We start from the raw sequence: 25,531 nt of genomic DNA, 5'->3' as shown, positions 1-25,531 counted from the left end.
CTGATGTAAATGGTGGGTATTCATCCTTTCTGATGGCTGAGGAATATCCATTGTGTATATGGACCACATCTTTATCCATTCATCTATTGAAGGGCATCTTGACTCCTTCCACAGTTTGGCTATCGTGGACATTGCTGCTATGAACATTGAGGTGCACGTGCCCCTTCTTTTCACTACATCTGTATCACCGGGGTATAACGTCTTGAAGAACCTCCACACTGTTTTCCAGAGTGGCTGCACCAGCTTGCATTCCCACCAACAGCGTAAGAGCGTTCCCCTTTCTCCACATCCTCACCAACACTTGTTGTTTCCTGCCTTGTTAATTTTTGCTATTATAACTGGTGAAAGATGGTATCTCAATGCGGTCAATGACTTTTTTGAAAGCCTCTTCTGTTCCCACCCATTTTCAGAACATGCTGGAACACAGCAGTGGGCAGAAACACCCTGTCTCTGCTTTCAGGGAGCTTCCACTCTAGACACCCTGGTGCTGACCAGCTTGTGACCTTTCATGGGTCACTTGGGCTTCCCAGACCTCATCTGTAACTGGGTAATATTGATCCTATCTGCCTGGATTGCACAAAGGTTGAGAATTATAGCAATTAGTTGTGTCAACAGACACAAACCCACACCCCAATACCCAACACAATGCCCCATCGTGTGTGATTCGCAGTTTCAAGGACAGAGGCTGAGAAAGGGTGGGTATCCCGACTAGCGTCACACTGCCAACAGCAGCAGAAAAAAGGACAAATCTAGTCTTCCTGCTTCATAGTCAAGGCTCTGCTCTGCTGGGAAGGAACAAACCTCCCCTTCCCAACCCAGCATCTTCCTGAGACCTCAGGGGAAATGGTAGTGAGGACAGTCCTGCCCTGTTGTGACCTGCCCTGGGCACCCACAGAGGCCTAGTCCAGCCTTGGGGAGGATCTGAGGGAAGGGGTGGACAGGAGGGCTTAGTAGAAGAGGAAGAGAAGTATCAGAAAAGGATAAATTTAAAAATGGAAGGAGGAAGAAGCATCCTAAAGAGGCCAGGCCATACCCTCTCTGTGGTCTTGCTGCCTCCTCCTTCCCCCACCCAGATGCTCTTGGGGACAGAGAAGCACATCCAAATGGACACAGCCCCCAGCTTCATACCACCCTTCTGGCAGAAGCAGAGGTTGCCCATACGGTCTCTCTTCTGTCTCTTAGAAAATCCTACATGGTTTGTGACAAGTTCTTTTACAATCCGTCCTTGCTGCCCTGAAGGAGTTAACCTCCAGGGGTGGTAAGAAGCCAGCAAGGCCAGGTGACAAGTGCGGGTACTTTCCAGGGGAGGTGTAGACTTCTGAACACCTGTCAGTGGCACAGACAGCAGGAGAGACTGGGGCCTTCTGGCCTGGGCTGGACCCACAGGAACAGGGGGGTGGGAGTCCCTATCCTGGGGGGAGAGAGGGCCTGAGTCTGGGAGGCAGAAGATGGAAGAGGGGAGCTGTGGGAAAACAAAAATCATTTCTGGGTTTAGGGACTTAAAAAGAGCAAATGCCAGGGGTGTGGCTCAGGGAAAACTGACCCCAGGGCAAAGGACTCTCTAGCCCTTTTGCAGGTGTGCTGGGATGGGGCTGCCTCTCTCCTTCCTTATAAGCTGAGAACTACTGGGGAAGGATCCCGCCTGCCGGGCTTGAGGAGGTGGCTCTACCCTTGTGACAAAGGGTTGACTGAGCCCAGAGAACCTCATAACTGCACCAGCAGAGAAATTCCCTCAGAGAAAGGGGGGGGCATATTTTCCAGAAGAAAGAAGGGTACTGGAAAAAATAAATGTATGTAAAGCCCCTATTTTTCTTTTTGTTTAAAATATGTATTTATTTATTTATTTGAGAGAGAGAGAGAGTGCACGTGCGGACAAACAGGGAGAGCGGCAGAGGGAAAGGGAGAAGCAGTTTCCCTGCTGAGCAGGGGCTTGATCCCAGGACTCTGGGATCCTGACCTGAGCTAAAGGCTGATGCTTAATCAACTGAGCCACCCAGGCACCCCACTACTTTGCTTTTTATTTAAAAAAAAAAAAAGCCTCTTGGTCTTAAAGTATTGATTTACTTTAAGGACTTGTCTTCAAGTATTGGTTATCATGTTAAATGTCTGTGCTCGCTTACACACTACATATATGGTATGGACACACCCAAAACATGCCCCAAATGTTATCATTTCCATGCTTTTGTCTTAAAGGGTGAGCTCTAGTCTCAGAAGACCTGGATTTGTATTCCAACTTTGCCTCCCTCTAGCTGTGTGCACAAATTATACACTACTTTGTGCCTCTGTGCCCTGGTCTATAAGAGAGGGTGACAACTATACCCATTTCACAGTGTAGTGAGGATAGAATGATAAAATATTTGCAAAACATTTAAAATAATAAGTGGCTCATGTCTTGCAACTACTGGCTATGAACACTATTTTCAATTACCTCTAACTAGAATATTCTTCCTCCTTTCTCTGCACTTTAAAATGATTATAGAGTCTCATTCCAATTTTTGAAACCCCCTTCAAAAGCTATCTCTTCCATGACTTTTTCTCATCATTCTAATTCAAAAGGATCTCTCTCTTCTTCTTCTGAAGTCTTCATCGGACACCAGGGCCCCACAGCTCTGGACAGCAGGATCTTCCAGTCCTCTCCTTCTCTACCCCAACTAGAATAAAAGCATCTTTACTAATACTTACACTAGCCCTTCTTAACAAGTCCCACTCTAAGCAAAAGCAATAAACCTAAAGCTCCCAAAAAAGAAAACAAATCTCTGTGCCAGATACCTTCACTGATGAAATGTACCAAATATCTAAAGAAGGACGGGGGCGCCTGGGTGGCTCAGTGGGTTAAGCCTCTGCCTTCGGCTCAGGACATGATCTCAGGGTCCTGGGATCGAGTCCCACATCGGGCTCTCTGCTCAGCAGGGAGCCTGCTTCCTCCTCTCTCTCTCTCTGCCTGCCTCTCTGCCTACTTGTGATCTGTCTCTGCCGAGTAAATAAATAAATAAATAATCTTAAAAAAAAAAAAATAAAGGAGAAACATACCAAACTCTTCCAAGAAATAAAAGCAAAAGCAGTCCTTTCTAACTCGTCTGAGGAAGCCAGCATTACCCTGATGTGCGAACATCTGTTCACACAAAAACTTGTACATGAATGCTCATAGCAACATATTCATAATATCCACAAATTAGAAACAACCGAAATGTCCATCAACCAATGAGTGGATAAACACCACGTGCTCCAGCCATACAACAGGGTATCACACACCCATAAAAAGGAATGAAGAATTGATGGCTCTTACAACATGGATACACCTTGAAAATGTTATGTTCAGTGAAAGGAACCAAACACAAAAGGCAACACGCAGTATGATTCCATTTCTATATTACCCACAATAGGTAAATCCACAAACAACACAGACGAGTGGTTGCCAGGGGTCGGCAGAGGGGAGAAGCAAGGTGACTATTTCATGGGTACAGGGACTCCTTCTGGGGTGATGGAAATGTGCTGGTACCAGATAGAGGTGATAGCTACACATATTGCAAGTGTACTAGCTGCCGCTAAATTAATTGCACACTGTAAAATGGTCAATGGTTACTATTATGTCATGTGATCTTAGCTTCAATCACAACAGCAAGCCTCCTTTTGAATGAGGGACTGTTACTTTTGTTTTCAGCAAATGTATGAAGAAGATGAGGCAGTTTTTACAGCCCTAAGGAGAAATTATCCATTAGCTTTTGCTCCATCACAAATCACCCTAAAATTTAGTAGATTAAAACAAGCGTTAACAACGAGATACCACTACACACCTATGAGACTGGACTAAAATCCAGAACACTGACAGGACCAAGTGCAGCAAGGATGTGAGCAATGGGAAATTTCATACATTGCCAGCAGGAATGCAAAATGGCTCAGCCACTTCACAGGACGGTTTGGCAGTTTCTTACAAAACTACACATCCCCTTATCATGTGATCCGGCAATTACCCTCCTCGATATTCACCCAAGAAGTTGAAAACTTTTGTCCACCCAAAAACTTGCACACAAATGTGTATAGCAGGGAAGAGCAAGATGGCAGAGGAGCAGGAGACGGAGATATCATCAGGTCCCAGGAGTTCAGCTAGATAGTTATCAAACCATTCTGAACACCTGCGAGCTCAACAGGAGATCGAAGAGAAGAGCAGCAATAACAGGAACAGAAAATCAACCACTTACCAGAAGGTAGGATGTGCAGGGAAGGGAATCCAAGGCGATATTTGGGAGGTGAGAGTGCGGAGGGAGGGGCCGGCTCCTGGCAAGTGGTAAAGCCCCAGAGCACAAACTCAGAACTTTTAGAAGTCTGCTCCACTGAGGGACGTTTCTCCAGAGGCTAAGTGGGGATGGAGTCCTTGCGGGGACAGTGTGGTCACAGGACCCGCAGGGTCACAGAAAGACCAGGGTTGTCTGAGTGTGGCAGAGCTCCCCGGTATTGGAATAGGGAAGCCAGTTCCAAAGATGGAGCCGAGGAGTCGGTTCCCAGTTTGGGCTTACCTTAAACCGTGATCCGAGACATAGTCGGGCCACTGCTCTTCCAGCAGGGACCCCACAAGCAGCAGATCTGGGGAGACCCCCTCCTTCCTTCTTCCTCCCTGGGGAGGAGCAGCATGGGAGTACGCAACAGGAATCTGCTGGGTTTGGAGACTCCAAACGGGGCCGTGTGCCAGAGAAAGAAATGTTTGGTCATAGGACGGGTGAGCACAGACTGCGGCCAGAGACAAGGGAGACGGGAGGGACTGACCACTTTTCTCTGAAGGCACACTGAGGAGCAAGGCCCCAAACTCTTGTTTCCTCCAGACCAGATATTGAAATGCCGCCATCTTTATTCTCCACCTCCAAAGCTGTATGGAAAGCCATCAGGGAACAAAAGCTCCCAATTCCAAAACCGCATAGTTTGCTTAGCCTGGCCCTTGGCATAGGCAGTGCACTTCTGCCTCTGGCAAAGACATTTGAGAATCACGGCAACAGGCCCCTCCCCCAGGAGATCCGCAAGAACACCCAGCCAAGTTCACCGATCAATGAGAACTGCAAAACTTCAGGGTCACCAGAATACAGCACATAGAATTCATGGCTTTTTTTCCCCCATGATTCTTCAGTCTTTCAAAGTTAAAATTTTTAAATTTTACTTTTTTTTAATTCTATATTTTTATTTTTCCTCTTTCCTATTTTAACGTTTTTAAACTATTTTATCTTATCAATACCTTTTTTAAAATCCTTAATTTTCATTGTTATAGTCATATTCTATCCTTTCATTGTATTTAACCTTATTTTTTGTATACATGTAAGTTTTTCTTACATTAAAATTATGGGATACAGTTTCTTCTAACAGATCAAAATATACCCTAAATCTAGTGTATGGCTTTGTTCTAGTCTCCAGCCTGATTGCATTCTTTCCTCTTTTTTTTTCTTTCTTTTTTCAACCAACTTAGCATATCAATTCCTTTTTTAGAATCAAGAAACTCATTTTAGACCCAAAGACACCTCCAGATTTAAAGTGAGGGGGTGGAAAACCATTTACCATGCTAATGAACATCAAAAGAAAGCTGGGGTGGCAATCCTTCTATCAAATAAATTAGATTTTAAGCCAAAGACTATAATAAGAGATGAGGAAGGACACTATATCATACTTAAAGGATCTGTCCAACAAGAAGATATAACAATTTTAAATATCTATGCCCCTAACATGGGAGCAGCCAATTATATAAACCAATTAATAACAAAATCAAAGAAACACATCAACAATAATACAATAATAGTAGGGGACTTTAAAAACCCCCTCACCGAAATGCACAGATCATTGAAGCAATAGATCAACAAGTGGAAAAAAAGGCTCTAAATGACACACTGGACCAGATGGACATCATAGATATATTCAGAACATCCCACCCCAAAGCAACAGAATACACATTCTTCTCTAGTACACACAGAACATTCTCCAGAATAGATCACATCCTGGGTCACAAATCAGGTCTCAACTGGTACCAAAAGATTGGGATCATTCCCTGCGTATTTTCAGACCATGATGCTTTAAAACTAGAACTGAATCACAAGAGGAAAGTTGGAAAGAACCCAAATACATGGAGGCTAAAGAGCATCCTACTAAAGAATGAATGGGTCAACCAGGGAATTAAAAAAGAATTGAAAAAATTCATGAAAACACAGCTGTTCAAAATCTGTGGGATACAGCAAAGGCAGTCCTGAGAGGAAACTATATAGCAATACAAGCCTTTCTCAAGAAAAAAGTAAGGTCTCAAGTACACAATCTCACCCTACACCTAAAGGAACTGAAGAAAGAACAGCAAATAAAGCCTAAACTCAGCAGGAGAAAAGAAATAATAAAGATCAGAGCAAAAATCAATGAAATAGAAACCAAAAGAACAGTAGAACAGATCAACAAAACTAGGAGCTGCTTCTTTGAAAGAATAAGATTGATAAACCCCTGGCAAGACTTAACAAAAAGAAAAGAGAAAAGACCCAAATTAATAAAATCATGAGTGAAAGGGGAGACATCACAACCAACACTGAAGAAATACAAACAATTATAAGAACGTATTATGAGCAACTATACACCAGCAAATTTGACAATCTGGAAGAAATGGATGCATTCTTAGAGACATATAAACTACCAAAACTGAATCAGGAAGAAATAGAAAACCTGAGCAGACCTATAATCAGTAAGGAGATTGAAGCAGTCATCAAAAATCTCCCAACAAGCAAGAGCCCAGGGCCAGACGGCTTCCCAGGGAAATTCTACCAAACATTTAAAGAAGAATTAATACCTATTCCCCTGAAACCGTTCCAAAACATAGAAATGGAAGGAAAACTCATTTTATGAGGCCAGCATCACCTTGATCCCAAAACCAGACAAAGACCCCATCAAAAAGGAGAATTACAGACCAATACCCTTGATGAACACAGATGCAAACATTCCCACCAAAATACTAGCCAATAGGAGCCAACAGTACATTAAAAGGATTATTCATCATGACCAGTGGGATTTATTCCTGGACTGCATGGTTGGTTCAACATCCGCAAATCAATCAATGTGATACAATACATTAATAAAAGAAAGAACAAGAACCATATGATACTCTCAATAGATGCTGAAAAAGCATTTGATGAAGTACAGCATACTTTCTTGATCAAAATTATTTAAAGTGTAGGGATATACCTCAATATCATCAAAGCCATCTATGAAAAACCCACAGTGAATATCATTCTTAATGGAGAAAAACTGAGAGCTTTTCCCCTAAGGTCAGAAACGTGGCGGGGATGTCCACTATCACCACTGCTATTCAACTTAGTACTAGAAGTCCTAGCCTCAGCCATCAGACAACACAAAGAAATTAAAGGCATTCAAACTGGCAAAGAAGTCAAACTATCACTCTTTGCAGATGATATGATACTTTATGTGGAAAACCCAAAAGACTCCACTCCAAATCTGCTAGAACTTGTACAGGAATTCAGTAAAGTGTCAGGATATAAAATCAATACACAGAAATCAGTTGCATTTCTATAAACCAACAGTAAGACAGAGAAAGAGAAATTAAGGAGTTGATCCCATTTACAATTGCACCAAAACCATAAGATCCCTAGGAATAAACCTAACCAAAGAGGCAAAGAATCTGTACTCAGAAGACTATAAAGTACTCATGAAAGAAACTGAAGAAGACACAATGAAATGGAAAAACGTTCCATGCTCATGGATTAGAAGAACAAATATCATGAAAATATCTATGCTACCTAAAGCAATCTACACATTTAATCCAATCCCTATCAAAATACCATCAATTTTTTCCGAAGAAATGGAACAAATAATCCTAAAGTTTCTATATAACCAGAAAAGACCCTGAATAGCCAGAGGAATGTTGAAAAAGAAAAACAAAGTTAGTGGCATCACAATTCCAGGCTTTGAGCTCTATTACAAAGCTGTAATCATCAAGACAGTATGGTCATGGCACAAAAACAGACACATCGATCAATGGAACAGAATAGAGAGCCCAGAGATGGACCCTCAACTCTATGGTCAACTAATCTTTGACAAAGCAGGAAAGAATGCCCAATGGAAAAAAGACAGTTTCTTCAACAAATTTGTTGGGAAGATTGGACAGCCACATGCATAAGAATGAAACTGGACCAATTCCTTACACCACACACAAAAATAGACTCAAAACGGACAAAAGACCTCAATGTGAGACAGGAATCCATCAAAATCCTTGAGGAGAACACAGGCAGCAGCCTCTTCAACCTCAGCTGCAGGAACTTCTTCCTAGAAACATCGCCAAAGGCAATGAAAGCAAAGATAAAAATGAACTATTAGTACTTCATCAAGATCAAAAGCTTTTGCACAGCAAAGGAAACAGTCAGCAAAACCAAAAGACAACTTACAGAATGGGAGAAGATACTTGCAAATGACATATCAGATAAAGGGCTAGTATCCAAAATCTAGAAAGAACTTACCAAACTCAACACCCAAAGAACAAATAATCCAGTCAAGAAATGGGCAGAAGACATGAACAGACATTTCTGCAAAGAAAACATCCAAATGGCCAACAGACACATGAAAAAGTGCTTAACATCACTCAGCATCACAGAAATACAAAGCAAAACCACAATGAGATACCACCTCACACCAGTCAGAATGGCTAAAATTAACAAGTCAAGAAATGACAGATGTTGGCAAGAATGCGGAGAAAGGGGAACCCTCTTATGCTGTTGGTGGAAATGCAATCTGGTGCAGCCGCTGTGGTAAACAGCATGGAGGTTCCTCAAAAAGTTGAAAATAGAGCTACCCTGTGACCCAGCAATCGCACTACTGGGTACTTACCCTAAAGATACAAATGTAGTGATCCGAAGGGGCATGCGCACCCAAATGTTTATAGCAGCAAATGTCCACAATAGCCAAACTATGGAAAGAACCTAGATGTCCATTGAAAGATGAATGGATAAAGAAGATGTGGTGTGTATATATATATATATATATACACAATGGAATACTATGCAGCCATCAAAAGAAATCTTGCCATTTGCTACAATGTGGATGGAACTAAAGGGTATTATGCTGAGCGAAGTAAGTCAATCAGAGAAAGACAATTATCATATGATCTCCCTTATATGAGGAAGTTGAGAGGCAAAGTGGGAGGTTTGGGGGATAGGGAAGGAAAAAATGAAACAAGATGGAATCGGGAGGGAGACAAACCATAAGAGACTCTTAATCTCACAAAACAAACTAAGGGTTGCCAGGGAGGGGGTAGAGAGAAGGTAGTTGGGTTATGGACACTGGGGAAGGTATGTGCTATGGTGAGTGCTGTGAAGTGTGTGAACCTTGTGATTCACAGACATGTACCCCTGGGGCTAATAATACATTATATGTTAATTTTTCAAAAGTAGAGTCTTAATTTAAAAAATGAAAAATTTGGGGGCGCCTGGGTGGCTCAGTGGGTTAAGCTTCTGCATTCAGCTCAGCTCATGATCTCAGGGTCCTGGGATCGAGCCCTGCATTGGGCTCTCTGCTCAGCAGGGAGCCTGCTTCCCCTTTTCTCCCTCTGCCTCTCTGCCTACTTGTGATCTCCCTCTCTATCAAATAAGTAAATAAAATCTTGAGGGGCGCCTGGGTGGCTCAGTGGGTTAAGCCTCTGCCTTTGGCTCAGGTCATGATCCCAGGGTCCTGAGATTGAGCCCCGCATCGGGCTCTCTGTTGATCGGGGAGCCTGCTTCCCCCTCTTTCTCTGCCTGCCTCTCTGACTACTTGTGATCTATCTCTCTCTCTCTGTCAAGTAAATAAATAAAATCTTTTAAAAATATATAAATAAATAAATAATGAAAAATTTTAAAAAGCAAGAATTTTCTTATTCCTCACAATTCTAATGGGTTAAATGGATAATTCTCCTGTCCTGAGCTAACTTAGCTGGGGTTCAATTGTCTAGCGTGACATCTCAGCTGGGACAGCAGGGTATCTTGGGATCTTTCTTTCCATGTGGTCTTTCAACCTTCTAAAGGCTAGCATGGGCTGGTACACACAACAGTATAAAGACTCTCAGCAGAAAAACGACACACAAGTCTCAATGTGCCAGCATTTTCCAAGTCTCTGCATCTCATTTTCTATTATTCCACTTATCAAAGTGAGTCACAGAGCCAAGACCAGAGTCCATATGGGAAGGGACTTTCCAAGTACGTACATACTGGATGGGAGGAATTATTACAGCCATTTTTGTAAATAATCTACTAAAGGAAGGAATAAGTCAAACATTTAAAACAAGACCTACATGATCCTGCAGTCCCAGGAGCAAACCCCGCATCAGGCTCCTAGCTCCGCGGGGAGTCTGCTTCTCCCTCTGACCTTCTCCCCTCTCATGCTCTCTCTCTCTCACTCTCTCTCTCTCAAATAGATAAATTTAAAAGTAAATAAATAAAATAAAATAAAACAAGACCTAATCTCTGAGCTAGAATTCGTTGAAGTGCTTGGTTCCCAATTGAAATGTCTTTACTTGACTTGATATCACCAAGGCGTATAGGAAGTGGTCAGAAGATACCTATCTCAGGGACATCAAACCATTTATGACCATGGAGCAGTTTCAATTCTACAACATAGAATCAACTTTAGCTATGAGATTCTTTAAGGGGATATTATTGTTGAAATTTTTGTTTCTCTAAGGAGAGCCTGGGCTCAGACTTACAGACAGACAGACAGCAGGAGAAACAAAATGAGTTGGTAGGATCAGTTATTCTCTTTATTAAAGAGAAAGGTTTTCCAGGGTGCCTGGGTGGCTCAGTGGGTTAAGCCTCTGCCTTCGGCTCAGGTCATGATACTGGGGTCCTGGGATTGAGCCCCGCATCAGGCTTTCTGCTCGGCAGGGAGCCTGCCTCCCAGTCTCTCTCTGTCTGCCTCTATGCCTACTTGGGATCCCTCTCTCTGTGTTAAATAAATACATAAAATCGTTTTAAAAAAAGAGAGAGAGAAAGGTTTTCCATATGCAATAATGAGGATGTTTAAGATCATACACAAGGAAGGAAGAGACATACACAGATTCTTTCTAGTCACAGATATTTACAGTAAGAATGTGGGGAACGTGGGTAGCCCACAAAGTCACCTCACCACCCCCCATGCCTCTGGGGGTCCTGGTCAAGACTGCTCCTAATATTTGTAGGGCTCAAGGCAAGAATCCATGAGGAGGTCCCCATATTAAGTGTGCCAATATTTAAAATTATAAATGAGCTAACAAAAAATATAAAGTAAAATGAATTGCTATATTGCAATCATGTGAAACTACTACATTTACAGCCCTAATCTGGTCATTTAACTGCCAGATCAGAACACAAAACAATGCAAGAAAATGAACCCTAGGCACACATGGGAACAACCCAGGAATGCAAGAATATGGTGGCACACCTGCTGAGAGGAAAGATTTTAACAAGCTAATTGGTTTAGCTTTCCTCTGACCTTAAGCTTCTACCACGCAAATCTTCCCATGGTCTAAAAGAGTGTCTGTGTCCTTGCTTGGCAGCAGCACCTCCCACAAGCCTCCGTAGCCTTTAAACTCGGGAGTGTCCCATTTCGAGGACATAGGACAAGAGAGGTGGAGAATCATTTTACCTTGAGGAACGAAGTGTGTGTGCGTGTGTGCATGCATGTGCACGCATGTGCACACACGTGCGTGCATGTCACAAGAACGAATGTGGAGAGTTGCAGGTCATGTTGGGCCAGCCCTGAGTACCACCTCCCAAGAGAAAAAGGTGTCTTTGTGTCCTCTGACAAAAGTAGTTTTGTGTGTGTCTGTGAATGAGGGGTCCTCAAAAGCATGGGATCCAGGGCCCAGTCCCCTCTTGCCTGGGTCTTAAAAAGTAGTATCAGTCTTGGAGCTTTGAAAGTTGGGATGTGCTCAGCAAGTGATGCTTGCTGTCTAGCACCAGGAGCAGCAGTTCTGGGAAGTCAACTTCCTGCGTGGTTTGTAGGCATCAGGGCTTCTATGAAAAACACTCCTTACTCAGCCGCAGATGGAACAACAGTTTCCTCACATGGAGAAGAGACAGCGCAAAAACAGCTTCAACAACGAGTGTCAGCCTCCCGTGACCAGCAGCTACCATCCTGCTGACATCTAGATGTCAAGTTTCAATATGGCACCTACCCTCAAGGAGAAAATATAGTCATATGGAAACATGTTGGTTAATTACCTTGGACCCCTGCTCTCTGGCAAGACAGAACAATCTGGCCTTAGCAAACCATCACCCACTCCAGATATGGATTCTCTTTCTGTACCAGTAGCAAATTTGCCAGCACAATTGAGAAAGGGAAACAAGGGACCCCATAAAGGAGTGCTTTTTTTGTTCCTCTTCCTGCTTCTGTTTTCGCTAGGACCTACAACCCCGCCCTTTACACACCCTTATAGTTCAGATAATGTAAGTCTTCCTCGAAAAGGTCAAGGAGTTAATGATTTCTTTGGAGTCTTCCAGCATGCTAGGTAACATCTAAGGAGATACTGGGAGAGATCATCATGCGTGTTTCCCCACACTCCAGATACCTTGACACCAAGACCCCAGGCTCCAGGGCATAAGGAGTTAAGGACTTATGGAGGATGCCTGAGCACACCTCCTTGTTTTGACCAGTTCCCAAATGCCTGAGAGGACACATACACCAGACCACTAACGTCCATAAAAACCCCAGACACCAAGATGGATGAGACTCATTCATCTTTCTGAGTTTCCCAGACACTCGGTCTGTATCTGCTCTCTCAGTGTCTTCAACAAACTCTGTTCTCACTTCCTCTTGGCTTGCATTTGATTTCTTTCCTGTGCAAACCCAAGGACGCTCTTGCTGGTCCTGCGGGACCCCCTCTGGGTCCTCAGACCCACCTGCCTGCATCACAAACATCCAAAGACTTACAGAACGCCTCATGAGATAGTATTTATACAACATTGCCTCCAGCCAAGGGATCCATTTTAGAGGCAGGAATGTGAGTCAGAAGGCATAGGAGACTCACTGGCAATAGCATATACATAATCTTGCAGGAGCAGCCAGACCAGAAGAATGGTGGGGAGTTAATAATTTTGCTAAGGGGACAACAAATTCAGGGTTGAGACTTTCCAGAATGCACTATATCCACTGAACCAAACACCGATAGATGATTCTATGTCCCCAACACCTAGAACACATAGGAACCAAGCCCCTGTCTTCATGATTCCTGGTGATGGATGATGTATTTGTGGTTCCCATCCCTACGACATTAGGCTCTGCTGGATTAGACTGGATTCAGCTTCGCAGGAATCCTGGAGGCAGTGGAAATGAATTAGCATGGGTACACAGGGTGGGTTCCACTAAAACTGAAAGAACGAATACAACCACCTTAAAGGAGGCTTTGTGACAGATTCAACACAATCAAGCCACAAGCCTAGCGGAGGGAAGCATGGGCAGACTGTACCCTGTACTACTTCACGTCCTTTTGTCCTGCTGCTTACCTCAGCCACTGGTCAGTTCTCACTTTTCCCAGTTTTACATAAGCTTCATGCAGGTGTCGTGCCTCAGCCTGCCTTTGAGAACTCTAGCTTCCTGACCGGGGGCTTCTCTGATCCTGAGCACCCAGAGTTTAATGGTACAAAACAACAACTATTTTGTTCTACTCACAAATTCTACGAGTCAGAAACTCAGACAAGGCAGAGCAGGGATGGATTGTCTCTGCTCCGTGATGCCTGAGATCTCAGCTGGGAAGACACAAATAGCAAGGAGGGACTCAAATCTAGAACAGTGCTGTCCAATAGAGAGATCGTGCAAATCATGTACATAATTTTAAATTTTTTAGTTGCCATGTTAAGAAAGCAAAAAGCAACAGATGAAATGAATTGTAAGAATATATTTTCTTTAACACAATACATCCAAAATATTTTCACGTTGACATCAATGTAAAAAACTATCCAGATATTTCACATGGTGGGGGGTGGGGGGTTATGTGATTAGCTCTTTAAAACCTGGTGTGAAGTTTCTACTTCCAGAACATCCCAATGTGGACTAGCCCCATTTGAAGTGTTCAGTAGCCACCTGTGGCTTGTGGTTGCTAGCTGGACCAGTGCAAATCTGGAGGCTTCCTCATGCCCATGTCTGGCACTTAGGCTGGAATGACCTGAGGGCTACCTACCCTCAAGGAGAAAAGACAGCTGTATGGAATCAAGTCGGTTGATTATCTTGGATCTAGGCTGGGACGACCTGAGGGCTATGCTGTTTGGGGACTGTTGGCCAGAACGTTGCCTGTTGTTTGGGCTTCCTCACAGCACGGCAGCCTCAAGCTAGTCAGTCTTCTTATCTGGTGCCTCAGGACTCCAAGAGTGAGTGTTCCAGTGACTAAGGTTGAAATCCATGACTTTTCACAACCCAGCCTCCGAGGTCACCTGACATAGGCTATTGACTGAACCAACCAGAAGCTCCTCTCCATTTCTAGGGCAGAGAACATAGACTCCCCCACTGGGTGAGAGGAGTGTCAAAAAAATCCGTGGCTATATTTTAAAAGTGCCCCAGGGATAAAAGCCAAAGGTAAATGCTTCCGCTCTTTTCTCCCTGGCAAAATATTCTGAGATATGTTCATAAGGCTCTTCAATAACTCCCAGCAGAGAGGTGCTGAGGAATGATGAGACTCTGGATACGTTTTTGCAAGGAGAGCCGACGGTATTCATTAATGGATTGGATTTGGGGTGTGAAACAAAGCAAGTCATCAAGGGTCAGGGGTCTGTGTGAGGAATCACATGCCTGGTTTACAGGCTATTCCTGAACTTGAAGGTGCTTAGCTCTTGAGGAAAACACTCTTGACTCAGAGGGTGAAATTAACCTCCTAGAAGAAAGATCCTTCATGAAAGAGTCTCTTTCTGAGCCTGTATCCATTGGGCAGTTGGGAAAGCATGAAGTCTCCTTTACCATCTACTTCCTGTTGCATTCCCAGTCTTGTTCCCTTTTTTCAGAAATAGCATGTTATCTATTGTATAGCCCAAGAACAGCACTCTGAGCCGCTGCCCTGTGACTTCCTGACCCTCCTCTCTTATAAATATGAGGGCAGAGCTGGGATCCCAGACAGGCAGAGAGCAGAGAGCCAGGAGTCCACAGCTCTGCCTGCTACTGGGAAGATGAAGGTCTTCGTGGGTGCTCTCCCCTTCTTCATTCTTGCTACTGCCCTTGGATCCCAGGTCCAGGTCCCTCATGGTGAGTTCAGTGAACCTTTTCACTTGTGACAAGGTCCACGGGGAGAAGACACAGGACAACTTTGTCCTCCTGAGATAGTTCCCTGTCCCAGACAGGGATATGAATTTGGCACTTGCTTGAAAAGCAGCAGCGATTGGCTACAGACCTCTCTCTCTCTGCAGGCTTTGGTCCTTGGGGAAAACTGTACAAATGACTGGTCCCCCTTGGGGAAAGAACTCTCTCCCTTTTCATGACCAGAATTATTTGATGCCTTCTCTTAGCTGACATAGGACTGTTAAGTGCTAAATCAAAAGAACTATAGTAAAATTGTAAATTTGCAGGAAGAAGCATAGAATTCTACAATGATAGTGTAAAACTCTCATTTTGGAGAGGAAATGGAACAAGCCGGGAAAGTGCCTCAACCAAGCCCAGCTAACCGCTCTATTGATTTAACAAACAAATACCTCGTACTTCCTATGTGCAGGCAGGCACTGTTCTGTCTTACGGACTTAATACATTAGACCCTCCTAACAGCCCTGTGGGGTAGACTATCAGCAACTTGTATAGTTTTGCATATTAGATTATTCTCATTTTACAAATGAGAAAAACTAAGACAACTTGCTCAAGATCATACAGATATTAAGTGGTGGAATGAGGGTGGGAGCTGGTTAGGAACCTGCTATGGAAAGGCAAGGCCACTGAAGAATTAATTTTGCAAGCCCCACACACATCTTTGCAAGCATATCAAGTATACACACATGCCTCCTTAAATAGAATTCATGTGTAACTCTATAAGAAATGATCTAAAAGTTTAGTTGCATTTGCCTAATTAGCATAATACAGGTCCGTAATCCCTTTTCCAAAACTTAGGGCTGGATGTGTTTTGGAATGCAGAAATATTCAGTTTTTATTTAAGATTCTATTTATTTATTTGACAGAAAGGGATACATCGAGAGAGGGAACACAAGCAGGGGGAGTGGGAGAGGGAGATGCAGGCTCCCCACTGAGCAAGGAGCCCAATGCGAGGCTTGATCCTGGGACCCTGGGATCATGACCTGAGCCAAAGGCAGACGCTTAATGACTGAGACACCCAGGCGTCCCCCCTCAGTTTTTATAAAAGGTAATACAATATGATCCAGCAGGTCCACTCTGGATATACACCCAAAAGAACTGAAAGCAGGCACATGAAGAGATATGTGTAAACCCATGCTAATCATAGCATGACTCACAATAGCCAAAAGGCAAGAGCCACCCAAATGTCCACCAACAAATGAGTAGCTTTTTCTTTAAATGGGGCATATACACACAATATATTATTCAGCCTTAAAAAGGAAGGAAATTCTGACACGTGCTACAAAATGGATGAATATTGAAGACGTTATGTTAGGTGAGATAAACCAGTAACCAGAGGACAAACACTGCATCATTCCATCCCTATGAGGAACTTAAAGTAGTCGAATTCAGGGACAGAAAGAAGAATGGTGGTGGCCTGGGGCATTGGGGGAGGGGAAAACGGGAGTTATTGCCTAACGGGTACAGAGTTTTCGGTTTTGTAAGATGAAAAACGTTCTGTGGATGGGTTGTGGTGATTGTTGCACAATATGTGAATGGGCTTCGTTCTACTGAACCACACACTTTTAAACATGCTTACAGTTGTGTTTATTATGTCTATTTTACATTTTCAAGAAAATAAATGACATTTTTAAAAAGGTAGCACATTCCTGGATATTACTTAACATTGCTTACAGGGTCTGAGAAGTGTACTTCAATCAAACAAGGTAGTTTTTCTGCAGCATACCACTGGGATAAATTAATGATTGTGAAAATAGCCACTTGTCACTTTGGGTGACATTGTGCCACCAAATGGGTTAATGAAACATTCTTCTGTTTCCTGAGCCCTTGTGGATCATACCACTGGGATAAATTAATGATACCACTGGGATAAATTAATGATTGTGAAAATAGCCACTTGTCACTTTGGGTGACATTGTGCCACCAAATGGGTTAATGAAACATTCTTCTGTTTCCTGAGCCCTTGTGGATTCCAGATATGTACAGAAAGTATTGTGATATGTATCACATTATGTACCCATTCAACTGATTGATTTATTTTGCTTTCTGTATTTCAAAGTTGATCAGATGGTGTCATGTCCCAGACAGTTTCAAGAGTTCCGTGAAACATCCCTGGGCCCTGAGAGAGAAAAGGGACCTGGAGAGAGACCTAGAACCCAGACAGGTGTCCAGTGGTCCAGCATGAGACCAGTGGAGACAAGGCTGCCTCATTGATTTCTCTCCCTCCTTATCTGTTTCTCCCAAATAGAACCCATGGTGGCGAAACTCTGGCAAGAACCCTCAATAAATATGCACATTAACGGTATGTGTTCTATTATAGCATATGTTTAAAAGCAGATGCTACACAGATCTGCTCAATGGCTTCCAAACACCTCATGTACAGGGCGGAGGTGAGGGGCAGGTGGGGAGGGTCCTGAAGGTGGTGAATATCCCACAGAGGACCGGAATAGGCCCTTAAAGGTAACCTCTGTTCCCCCCAGCTGTCTCTAGAGTTGGCTCTCCTGGGGGGAGAGGTGCTCACTGACGCCCCCTGCAGGCCTCAGACGCTCCCTCTTCTATCAGAAATGGTCGTGGGCCTGTATTGGCCCTGCCTGGGTGCCCTCAGACACGTAGCTCAGCCCTGAGGAGAGTAAAGCAAGTGCAGACAGAGGAGGAGAACATCCCTCTGGAGTCCTGTGCCTTCTCACCCTCCCTGGCACTTTGAAGGAGAGGGGGAAAGGATCTAGTCTTTCTTAAAAAGAGACCCAGTCCTTAAATGTGTCTCTTTCCCCTTGCCACAGGTTTACACCGTCCTGCTGACTGCTGCTCCAGCTACACACAACGAATTCGATGTGCAAACATGAAAGACTTTTTTAAAACAAGCAGTTCATGCTCCCGGCCAGGTGTCATGTAAGTGCCAAGCTCACTAGCCGGGTCTTGGGAGGGGAGGACCTGATGGAGGGTGTCTAGAACTAAAGTCCTACTCTCTGGATCCTGCCAGGTCCCGGGAGACATATGTCCTCAATAGGGTCCTGCAGGGCATCAGATAAGAGATGCTCCCAGGGAAGAGGGAAACTGGGGGCAGATGGAGAGAGCAGAAGAAAGGCTGCCAGAGGAAAAGCCCATGAGTCACTTAGGAAGTCTTGGAGGCTGAGGCAGGGTCTCAGAGAGGAGGTGTCCTGAGCCCCTGCAGCAGAGAAGGAAAAAAACAGGCTGGTCCGAGTGGGAGATCCCAGGGCCAGGGAGGGTGGGGGTCTCCATCCCCATTTGCTGAATGCTCCTTAGCCTGTAATCTTTCTCCGCCTTCACCCCAGCTTCCTCACCAAGAAGGAGCGGCGTATCTGTGCTGACCCCCAAGTCTTGGAAGTTCAGAATTGTATGAGGTCCCTGAATAACATAATGATGCTGACGGGAGAAAGAGGAGGCTTTCTTGAGAAGAAATGGTACTAGGGGCCAGCTACCCCACATCCACTTGTCTTGCCCCAACTCCCTCCTGGGATTTTCTTGGCCTGAATTATTTTTCAAAAAGCAACAACTACCATTCTTTCTGTTCTGGTTATAAAAGCCATGCATGAATAAAGGGCATCTGATATAACTTTCCTTGAGCTTTAGGAGGAAAAAGAAACTATAGGAATTGCTGAAATTTGGATTCTATGTTTTTTTTTCCAAATGATATGTCATAATAGAATTTTGTAAAAGCTAAACGCATTCAAACTCATTCAAACATAGATTGAACCTGTGTCAAAAATGTACTTCACCCACTCAAAAAGGGAACCATAAAACGGAGTCAAAGATCATCTGAGGAACAGAGATTTATATAGTTAATTGGGGATGGCATTCTGAAATGTTAAGTCAGAGAAAAAGACATTAATATCCTATTGAAAAATAATACTGTAACTCTGGGGATTATCTTTTCTTTTCTTCTCTTTTTTCTTTTTTAGAGGGGGGGAATAGGGGCAGAGGGAGAGGGAGAGAATCTTAAGCACGTCCAGTGCAGAGCCCAACACGGCACTCAATCGCACGACCCTGAAGTCATGACCCTGAGATCATGACCTGAGCTGAAATCAAGAGTTAGATGCTTAACCAGCTGAGCCACCCAGGTGGCCCTGGGGATTCTCTTTTCTACTGGACAAAAATCATTTACATCTATGCTAGATAAAAAATTCGCAAGTTAACATAATTTCACAAAGTCAGGAGCCCATCAGTAGTAAATAGAACACCACTGGAGAGGACGTTCCCCCTACAGGAACCCTGGGGTGGGCTTTCCAGACAATCTTCCAGATGACATTGGAAGACCTGCCTGCAGTCATCCTTCTGCCTTACTTCCACATTTTGGATATTTTCTCTCAACGGATATAACCTCCCCTCTTTAAAGTTAAGGGACATTAAGAAAAACATTTAAAGTTGGACTGAACATGGGTGGTAAGATCAAGCCCTGCATCGGGCTCCACACTCAGCACGGAGTCTGCATGAGGGCCTCCCTCTCCCTCTGCCCCTCCCCCACTGAGTGCTTTCTCCCTCTAATAAATAAATAAATCTTTAAAAAAAAGTTGGAGTGAATATCAATTTTACATTCATATCTATTCAAGCATGTACGTTTATATTTGTAATTAGTAAATCTTGGTCAACGGTCTCAAAATTCAGAAGAAAGCACTGAAATTCTAAACAACAAAAAATTTTTAAATTCAAAACAAATTTAAAAACTATCTTGCTTCTTGGGTGATTTGTCCTAAAGAGTTATAAGGAAAAAACTGATTACCAAATATCTGTCATAATAATAAACACTATTAGAAGAAGAAACCTGAGACAATGATGAAAGCTGGGAATTATCACAGCTCTAAACGGGTTAAATACACATCCACACTATGTCTCATCTTCCCCTCTCTACTAAAAATAGCTAATCTCTGGAGGTTTGACTACAGTGTAGAAAAGCTTCTTTCGGGGCGCCTGGGTGGCTCAGTAGGTTAAAGCCTCTGCCTTCGGCTCAGGTCATGATCCCAGGGTCCTGGGATCGAGCCCCACATCAGGCTCTCTGCTCAGCAGGAAGTCTGCTTCTCCCTCTCCCTCTATGCCTGTCTCTCTGCCTACTTGTGATCTCTGTCTGTCAAATAAATAAATAAATAAAATCTTTAAAAAAATAAAAAATAAAAAAGATTTTTAAAAAATCTTCTTTCGTGCCATCATTTGGCAGTAGGGGGTGGACAGCAGATGACTGGGGAGTAGGAGGTACAGCACAGACGTACACAATTTAGCCCATCATTCCAGGTAGTTCGTATGCAGGTTGTCCTAGGAAGAACCTCACTTAGAGATACCCTTTTAGGAGGTGCAGGTAAAAAAGGTAGGCAGGCTAGCTGGCAGACCTCGGCCTTGGGAAAGTTCATTCCTTCGGGGATTCCTCTCTTTTTTCTCAGCAGAAGTTCCCTGGTTGTGATCCAGATTATAAGGATGGGGGCCCTGGCCCTGGTGGGTGACGAGGAAGGAGGGGTAGAACGGGTCTGACGTCCACTGAGGTTGTCGGAGAGCTTCGTTTCTAGGGGCAGAGTTGGTGGGATTTCTTTCTTGTCTTTGACCAGAAGTTGTCCTGGGCACTGCCCAGCTCTCTCCTGGATCCATTGTTCTCTGTGGAAGACTCCCGAGCAGACAGCCTTCTTTACCTGGAGAACTGTCCTTGTGGCTTTATCCTGGGGCAAACCCCACACCTGCCTGCCCTGAAGTGGGGACTAGCAAGGTTGTAGCTTCTTCTCCCAACACCACTGACTCTGATCTTTGTGGTACCCAGGGTGCCGCTGAGAAAATATTTTTTCAATGATCTCCTTCACCAATATGAGGAAACAGGTTTTTCAGCCTCCTAATCTTGTCGTCAAGCTGACCTGTGTCCTTTATCCAGAACAGAAATTTCTCATCTTACAGTCAGCTAATGTCATCTTTTCTGATTTCCTCTGCTGCTACAAATTTATTTTTGTTTTTGCATTTTTCCTGTCATTTCCATGGAATTTGGGGAGTTGAAAGAGGCAAACAGAGATGCTCAGGGTTCTGGCTTATAGTTTGAACCCACTTACCATCTCTCCCGTTGTTCTCATCTACTTCACTGTATTCTGTTGAATTCAGCAGCTTTGAGCTAACACCAGCCCGCTGAGAACTGAGTGACGGAAACCACAACTTTTGGCTTCTCCATAAAGATTTTGTCTTAGAGTCTCGGTGAAAATCTCAAAAAGTTGTTGGTTTGAAACTGTGCTAGACCCAAGGGGAAGGTGTGTGATTTCATTGGTTTCTCTGGCTGGCCAAGCTGTTAACTCAACAGAATGAAATGGAGAGCACAGACCACCGGAACCTTCTAGACAGCAGAGGACCAGGTCTCTCCTCGCCAAGGCTTTGGGTCATGACAAGAGGAGCTCAACAGAAATGGAGGGTGGACACTGAGACCTTCCTTACTGACCAAGCCTCTGTTCACTCATAGAAGGTCTTTGAGGTCTTGGAGTGGACAATAGCTTGTTACATCTAGGTCAATTACATAATACATTACTCTATTTTCACAGTTCCTCAAAAACCACACGCTCATTTTTGCTTCCTTGCTCTCTGCAGTGCCTCTGCCACAAATGCCCCTCCTTTCAACTCTTCCTGGCAAAACTCAACCCAGCCTGCAAGGTTTGACTTAGATGTCCCTGTAAAACCTTCCCTCGCTTCCCCAGCCAGAGCACCCACCCTCCCTTTCTCTGGAACCCTGAAACAGACATTTACTATTTTTACTCAAACAAGGACTGAGGGGTGACTTTATATTGCATGTTGTGGTAGTCAAGATATAGAGAAGATTGAAAATAAGAATAAAATATGACCTCTGTGTGCAAGAATCGTATACATAATTCCAAGTTATTATGCAATGCTGGATTAAAGTGATGAGGTTGTTTATATGAGGGGCAACCAGCTGGGGCTTTACACCTCCCAGGCCCCATGCGGGCCACCCAAAGGTTGAAGCTGACCCTTTGAACAGTGCAGGGTTTGGGGCACTGACCTCCATGCAGCTGAAAACCCAAGTATGACTGTCTAAAAACTTAATGACCAATAGCCTACTATTGCCAAAACCTCACTGCTAACGTAGTCGACTCATACATATTTCATATGTTATATGTATTATATACTATATTCTTATAATAAAGTAAACTAGAGAAAAGAAAACATTATTAAGAAAACCATCAGGCAGGGACGCCTGGGTGGTTTAATTGGTTCGGCATCTATCTTTGGCTCGGGTCATGATCCTGGAGTCCTACAATGGAGTCCCTCATCAGGCTCCCTGCTCAGCGAGGAGCCTGCTTCTCCCTCTGTCTGCCACTCCCCCAGCGTATGCTCTCTCTCTCTTTCTCTGACAAATAAATAAAATCTTTTTTAAAAAGAAAAGAAAAAAATCATCAGGCATAGAAAATACATATACAGTATTTATGTATTTTTTAAAAATCCACATGTAAGTAGACTGGCAAAGTTCAAGTCCATGTTGTTCAAGGGTGAACTCTGTATTGAAGCACAGCAATTAGGAAGTGTACTACAGATCTGAAACTTTAGTATGCATAAGAATCACCTGAGGGCACTCTTCCAAGCTTGGTCCCGGGTGGGCATGGTCCGTGAGTAAGGAAATCAGTGAGAACTTAACTACCAGAGAAATGTGAAGAAATCCCAGGAAATCAGCAAGCAGAAAAGAAAAGAGGATAGCTTAACCACCTCTCAGAGAAAGCAGAGGGACTCTGAGATAATACAAAAAAAGCAGAAGGTAGCTAATGAGAAGAAGTCTATGCAGACAAGAGAAAAATGATGACTATTTGGAAAAATCTGGGTGCTACTGCCAACTAGGTATATCATAAGCTCAATGGTCAAAATTTTGTAGAGTGAACAGTCATATGTTATATCCTTATAAAACTATTTTAAACTTTACCTTTCAACCTGACTTAGTGTAATGTTTCAGAAACATTCTTCAAAGAATAAAACACTAACCATGCATGTAGGGGGGAAAAAAAAAGAATTACCTGGAAGGCTTATTAAAAATATAGATTGCTGGATCCTATCCCCAGAAATTCTAATTCAGTAGGACTGAGTGGAGCCCCCCAAAATCTGAACATCTAACAAGTTCCCAGGTATTGTTGGTGCTACAGGGTGGAATGAAAATTTGAAGAAAAACTCTCACTTTTGACTTTTCTTATCAGCATTGTTTACAACTTTTATAAAAAGCCCATGTTTCTTTAGTAACCAAAAAATAATTTCAAAGAACTGAAAAAATAAATCTTTGTGGTCTTCTTAAGAACAAACAACAAAATGAGCCAGTTCTTGACTTGTGCTGATATTTTATTTTTTTATGATGAAGCTTATCAGAGCTGTTTGATTATAAAATAAATATGCAGTTGAAGAAATTTTAAACATGGCTAAATAAGTCTGACAACCAATTTTCAGTTTTTATTTATTTGTTTTTAATTTTATTTATTTATTTAACACACAGAGAGAGATCACAAGTAGGCAGAGAGGCAGGCAGAGAGAGAGAGAGAGAAGCAGGCTCCTTGCTGAGCAGAGAGCCCGATACGGGGCACGATCCCAGGACCCTGGGATCATGACCTGAGCCAAAGGCAGAGGCTTTAACCCACTGAGCCACCCAGGCGCCCCCAATTTTCAGTTTTTAAAAGCAAAAATCTTGGGGGGCACCTGTCTGGCTTAGTTGGTAGAGTGAGCAACTCTTGATCTGGGGGTTGTGAGTTTAAGCCTCATGTCAAGTAGAAATTGCTTTAAAATTTTTCTTAATCTTTTTAGAAAACTTTTTTTAAGTAAAAATCTTGGAAGTTGTGCAAAATATCTAGAAAAATTGTATAAAACTTCTTTAAAAAAAAAAGAAACAGGAAAAAAAATTAAAAAATAAAAAAAACAGGGAGACCTGGGTGGCTCAGTTGGTTAAACAGCCAACTCTTGATTTCCACTCAAGCCATGATCTTAGGGTCCTGGGGTCAAGCCTGCCTTGAACTCTGTGCTTGGCATGGAATCTACTTGAGATTCTCTCTCTCCTTCTCCCTCTGCCACTCCTCACCATGCCCCCCTCTTTCAAATAAATAAATCTTTAAAAAATAAAACAAGGGGCGCCTGTGTGGCTCAGTGGTTTAAAGCCTCTGCCTTCAGCTCAGGTCATGATCTCAGGGTCCTGGGATTGAGCCTCGCATCAGGCTCTCTGCTCAGCAGAGAGCCTGCTTTCCCCTCTCTCTGCCTGCCTCTCTGCCTACTTGTGATCTCTGACAAATAAATAAATAAAATCTTTTAAAAAATAAATAAAAATAAAAAATAAAACAAAAACTTCGAAGAGCTGTGCAGAAATCAAGGCATAAAACAGCAAATGGAGGGACACTTGGGTGGCTCAGTCGGTTAAGCTGCTGCCTTCGGCTCAGGTCATGATCCCAAGGTTCTAGGATCGAGTCCCGCATTGGGCTCCTTGTCCAGCAGGGAGCCTGCTTTCTCTCTCTGCCTCTGCCTGCGACTCTGCCTGCTTGTGCTCTCTCTCTGACAATAAATAAATTTAAAAAAAAAAACAGCAAATGGAAACATCTATATTTTTACTCTTTTACTTCTAGAACCACAGTGAAGATTTTAAAATATATAGCTTATTCTCTTCTCTCCCTTTTTTCTCCCCTTCATGTATTCATTCTCTTGGTGTGAACCAGGGGGCTCACCTGAGGACTCAGCTAGGACTGGGGCAGAGGGCATGATCCCCATGGTTGAGGCCAGTGTGACTGGGACTGAAGATACAGCCAGTATGGCCAGAGGATTTGGTATATGCAGAGGGCAATGCAAAGAGGTAGACATATTGAGGTTAATGGGAGCCAGATTTCTCACTGTTAAAGCAGAGAGGGAAACACACAGAAAGGGAAGATTAAAACCAACCTTGTGGTCTTCACTTGGAATTAAATGTATTGGTATAAATTTTTGGTTTTTCTTATAGTTAGACTAATGATATAGAAATTGCTATAAATGTGTGAGATTGATATAATATAATAGAAATAATATAATAGAATAATATATTAGCATATAATAGAATAATATAATATATAATATATATTATATATAATAGAATAATATAGAAATAGATACAAATTTATATATACATTTACACATATATGCTTCAATATATTTCCTAGTTTCCTGTCCACTAAGAGCTCAGACCTAAGAGCTATGCCCTTCCCATAAACAATGAGCCCCTAGGGACCCAGATTTCTCAAAACCATCCTTTACTAATGGGAGCCAGGACTCACTGGAGATATGGTTGATTCCCAGAGGTGGGGCAAAG

General features: G+C 43.2%; 1 protein-coding gene across 3 annotated transcripts in view; it reads left to right on the top strand.

Annotated features, from left to right (window-relative positions):
* Positions 1-4,011: 4,011 nt before the first annotated feature.
* CCL14 (C-C motif chemokine ligand 14) overlaps positions 4,012-25,531 on the top strand; it is a 29,853-nt gene continuing 8,333 nt past the window's right edge. Inside the window, exons 1-3 of one of the 3 annotated variants that reach the window (XM_080827041.1) lie at positions 4,012-4,205; positions 17,498-17,551; positions 18,030-18,138. In XM_080827041.1, the coding sequence (XP_080683167.1) occupies positions 17,503-17,551; positions 18,030-18,138 (158 nt within the window). In that variant the 5' untranslated portion in view covers positions 4,012-4,205; positions 17,498-17,502. Of the gene's footprint in view, positions 4,206-15,073; positions 15,199-17,497; positions 17,552-18,029; positions 18,139-25,531 lie in introns of those variants that run through there. The other 2 variants (XM_080827039.1, XM_080827040.1) reach the window with 2 other exon arrangements.

This window comes from Martes martes (genome assembly GCF_963455335.1).
Source record: "Martes martes genome assembly, chromosome: 16".
NCBI classification, from domain to species: Eukaryota; Metazoa; Chordata; class Mammalia; order Carnivora; family Mustelidae; genus Martes; species Martes martes.
Note: the sequence above shows the minus strand (reverse complement) of the source record. Positions and strands in the feature narration are given on the sequence as shown.